This window comes from Perkinsus marinus (genome assembly GCF_000006405.1).
Source record: "Perkinsus marinus ATCC 50983 genomic scaffold scf_1104296939812, whole genome shotgun sequence".
Lineage (NCBI taxonomy): Eukaryota > Perkinsozoa > Perkinsida > Perkinsidae > Perkinsus > Perkinsus marinus.
In genome coordinates this window covers 1-2,877 of record NW_003213054.1, presented here as the reverse complement: position 1 = coordinate 2,877, position 2,877 = coordinate 1, and the positions used below count along the sequence as shown (strand labels likewise).

General features: G+C 49.3%; 2 protein-coding genes across 2 annotated transcripts; one reads left to right on the top strand and one right to left on the bottom strand.

Moving 5' to 3' along the window:
* Positions 1–25: 25 nt before the first annotated feature.
* Pmar_PMAR018717 (conserved hypothetical protein) lies at positions 26–392 on the top strand (the record flags this gene model as incomplete). The annotated part of the gene is made up of 2 exons (XM_002782296.1): positions 26–112; positions 174–392. 2 exons carry the CDS (start codon positions 26–28, stop codon positions 390–392), a joined length of 306 nt encoding a protein of 101 aa, XP_002782342.1.
* Positions 393–502: 110 nt separating this feature from the next.
* Positions 503–1,418, bottom strand: Pmar_PMAR018716 (hypothetical protein; the record flags this gene model as incomplete). The annotated part of the gene is made up of 6 exons (XM_002782295.1): positions 503–725; positions 769–813; positions 859–987; positions 1,040–1,138; positions 1,186–1,251; positions 1,294–1,418. Coding segments are annotated over 6 exons (555 nt in total), but the record flags the coding sequence as incomplete, so codon positions are not given.
* Positions 1,419–2,877: the final 1,459 nt, after the last annotated feature.

Here is a 2,877-nt window from a genome sequence, read left to right as displayed (position 1 = left end):
ACACGATGCAACCCATAGATCGTCGATGCGAGTCTCCCATTCCAGTCAACAGGTTCGCCAGGCGTACAAAGGCTTCGGACAGGCATCCCTCTCGATGGCAAAAGGATTTGCAGTGGTACTACTAATTGGGTGCGTCGCTCCGCGAAAATAACTTCTGTTTTGCTTTATTTCAGTGCGGAGCCGTGTACTCGGGCGTTGACTGCTTTGTAGAGCGTGCCAGAGGATCTCATGATCTCAACAACTCTATTTATGCTGGTTGTCTCACTGGTGCCGCTCTAGCTTACAAAGGAGGGCCTCAGGCTATGGCAATGGGCTGTGCTGGTTTTGCCGCTTTTTCTATCGTTATCGATTCCTTCATGTCCACTGGCGATAAAGATGTCCATAAATGGTGAATGTATAGTTGAAATATCCCTACTGTTTCTGTGCAATATTATCACATTCTGTTTCTCAATTTTGTCCATTTGCGTTTCCCCAACGATCAACCAACGCGACCATTATAGCAACCATAACAAATTAGGGCTTGGTAAAATTGGCAATGGAAAAACACGCCAGATAACAATACTAGGAAGTGGCACCCATGCAGAGGCGTCGCCCCGTTCGAAGCAAGTCTCATGAATCGATATGTCACTGGTCTAAGTCCTCATCCAGCTGCGTGTCGAATGCAGCTCAGTATTACCAGTAGAGACATCATCCCTACGGACTCCCCCGAAAGCCGACTGTATCATCTGAACAGAGGATTGCCTCGTGGTGTCGTGAACTGGTGATTACACTATTCGATGATTGACTGCTCCGCGAGGTTCGAGGCTTCCGGCTCTGAATACTAGCGATCTGGTGAGGCCAGGGTGCTGGTGAACTAACCTTAATTGCTCTAGTGCGGTGGAAGTCTCGAGCAATAGCCATGGCCTGGTCCATGCACCCGCATACCTCTGCCATACGCAGTAGTTGTTGTACCGTAGCACTCTTGAGTCTAGCGATGCTGTTACATACCTTACAGTACGAACGACAACGATGAGATCTGAGGGTGGCCAGAGGCTCCTACGGCCCGGAGACCAGGGTTGTTGCGAAGACTCTGAGAGAGTATAGCCTTTAAACGACTCCTGCCAGCCTCCCCGAGTCGAATCTTGGGGGGCTCAGTCGGCTACATGAAAAATCTGGATAGACACCCCGAGATGGACTAGATAGTACCTCGTCTGCGATCAAGTTTTCGGCCCAGGAGGGAAGCTTCCGAGACGGGGATCCTTGACGGCGGCCCTACAATAACCCCTTAGCAGTGCACGTGGAAAAGTTCCCTACCATTTCCGGCTTAGTCTTGGTCCTCCTGGTTGACGGTACTCGATAGTGCATTCGGGGGGATCCTGTCAAGCCTTCCCACGAGGTAGACTTGGGCACACCGCCGACTGAGTTGGACTCGCGATGGACTGAACAAATCATTACAGAGTACCATCATAGCGAGCTAAATCGCATCCTACTGGGGAGGCCGAAAACACATGACGGCTGATCAAGTCGATTCGAAGCATCCCGGCCTTGCGCTGAGAGTAGGGAGCTCTGCTACCTAGCAGCAAATCTTATGTTTTACCGAATGCTTCATTGAGTGCATCCAAGACCGCATCGTGTGACGTAGGAGAGCTATATCCTAACGATTCATCTTCAAATATGCGGTTGTGATGGTTATGTGGTAACGACAGAGACACCTGAGGGCATCCGATAGCACACTGCATATGCAGTGGCGATAGTGCTCACCTGTTTCGGAGAATCCGTCCTGGGCTCGCCAAATCGGGAGAAGCGGATGTACTCGGGTTTGCGACGGGCTCGATCCCTTTTGGAGACGGCAGAGTGAGTATGCCTTAGGCCACCAGCAAAGGCAGGACTGCATACCGTTTCGTCCCCCGATAGCGTCCGTTGTCGCTTACTATCTGGCATGGGATTTAGGTAAGTGATAGATTAGGGAGTTCATCTCAGATGTCACTACTATCGCTCTTATCACTACCGATACCATCCCTATTATCTTCACTACTACTACTACTACTACTACTACTACTATTACTACTACTATTACTTGGTTCAATAGTATATGATAGTGGATGTTCCGTGGATGGCGATGATGATGATGATGATGATGATGATGATGTACCTGATCATTTGCGCCATACTAGCGATAAAAATTAGGTAGAAAGTCCACAGCCGCGGCTCGAACTTGCGGTCAGCGGGTACTGGAGGATACGAGTAACCTATTCCCCACTCGAGTAATGTTCCATGTTCTGAATCGATTGTAGTGTGGTAAGAGCAGCTAAAGCGGCGTTGGGTCTGAATGCGGACTCATAATGGGCAAAATATTGTCGTGAGATGCTCACCGTGCAGATCCCCAACCATCATAGTTCATTTCGAAAGCATTAGGTACACGAGACATATACAGTAGCAGGATGGTGGTTCAACGATGACGTCATTGTGAGTTTGCGCCAACAACCGCGCTCGCCATTGTGATCGATATCACAGGCTTTTTGTTTCGACAATCCCCTCGTTCATGCTCAGTCTGACCGTTTCAGGGTTGGCCGGTTGGTATCAGTGCCTATCAATAGCAATAGACGCGAGTGCGAGGCGCTCCAGCTAGTGTGTATTATCGAAAAGAATGATTTGGGTTTTTCTAGTGTCTACATGGAATATGAAGGTGGAGGACGGAGATCGTCATCGTAAAGGGAGGCCACAGTTGAGATGGCTTCATCTTATAGTCGTGCACTTACAGAGGTCTATAGCACACGAGTATATGGGCTCAAATGATGACTCATAACAAGGTGCGGTGATGTCACTGAGAAGTCGTATGACTATCGACCCGTGGGCCACTAAGGGACTCTTGTGGGTGGATGTTTATGACTGGGCTGG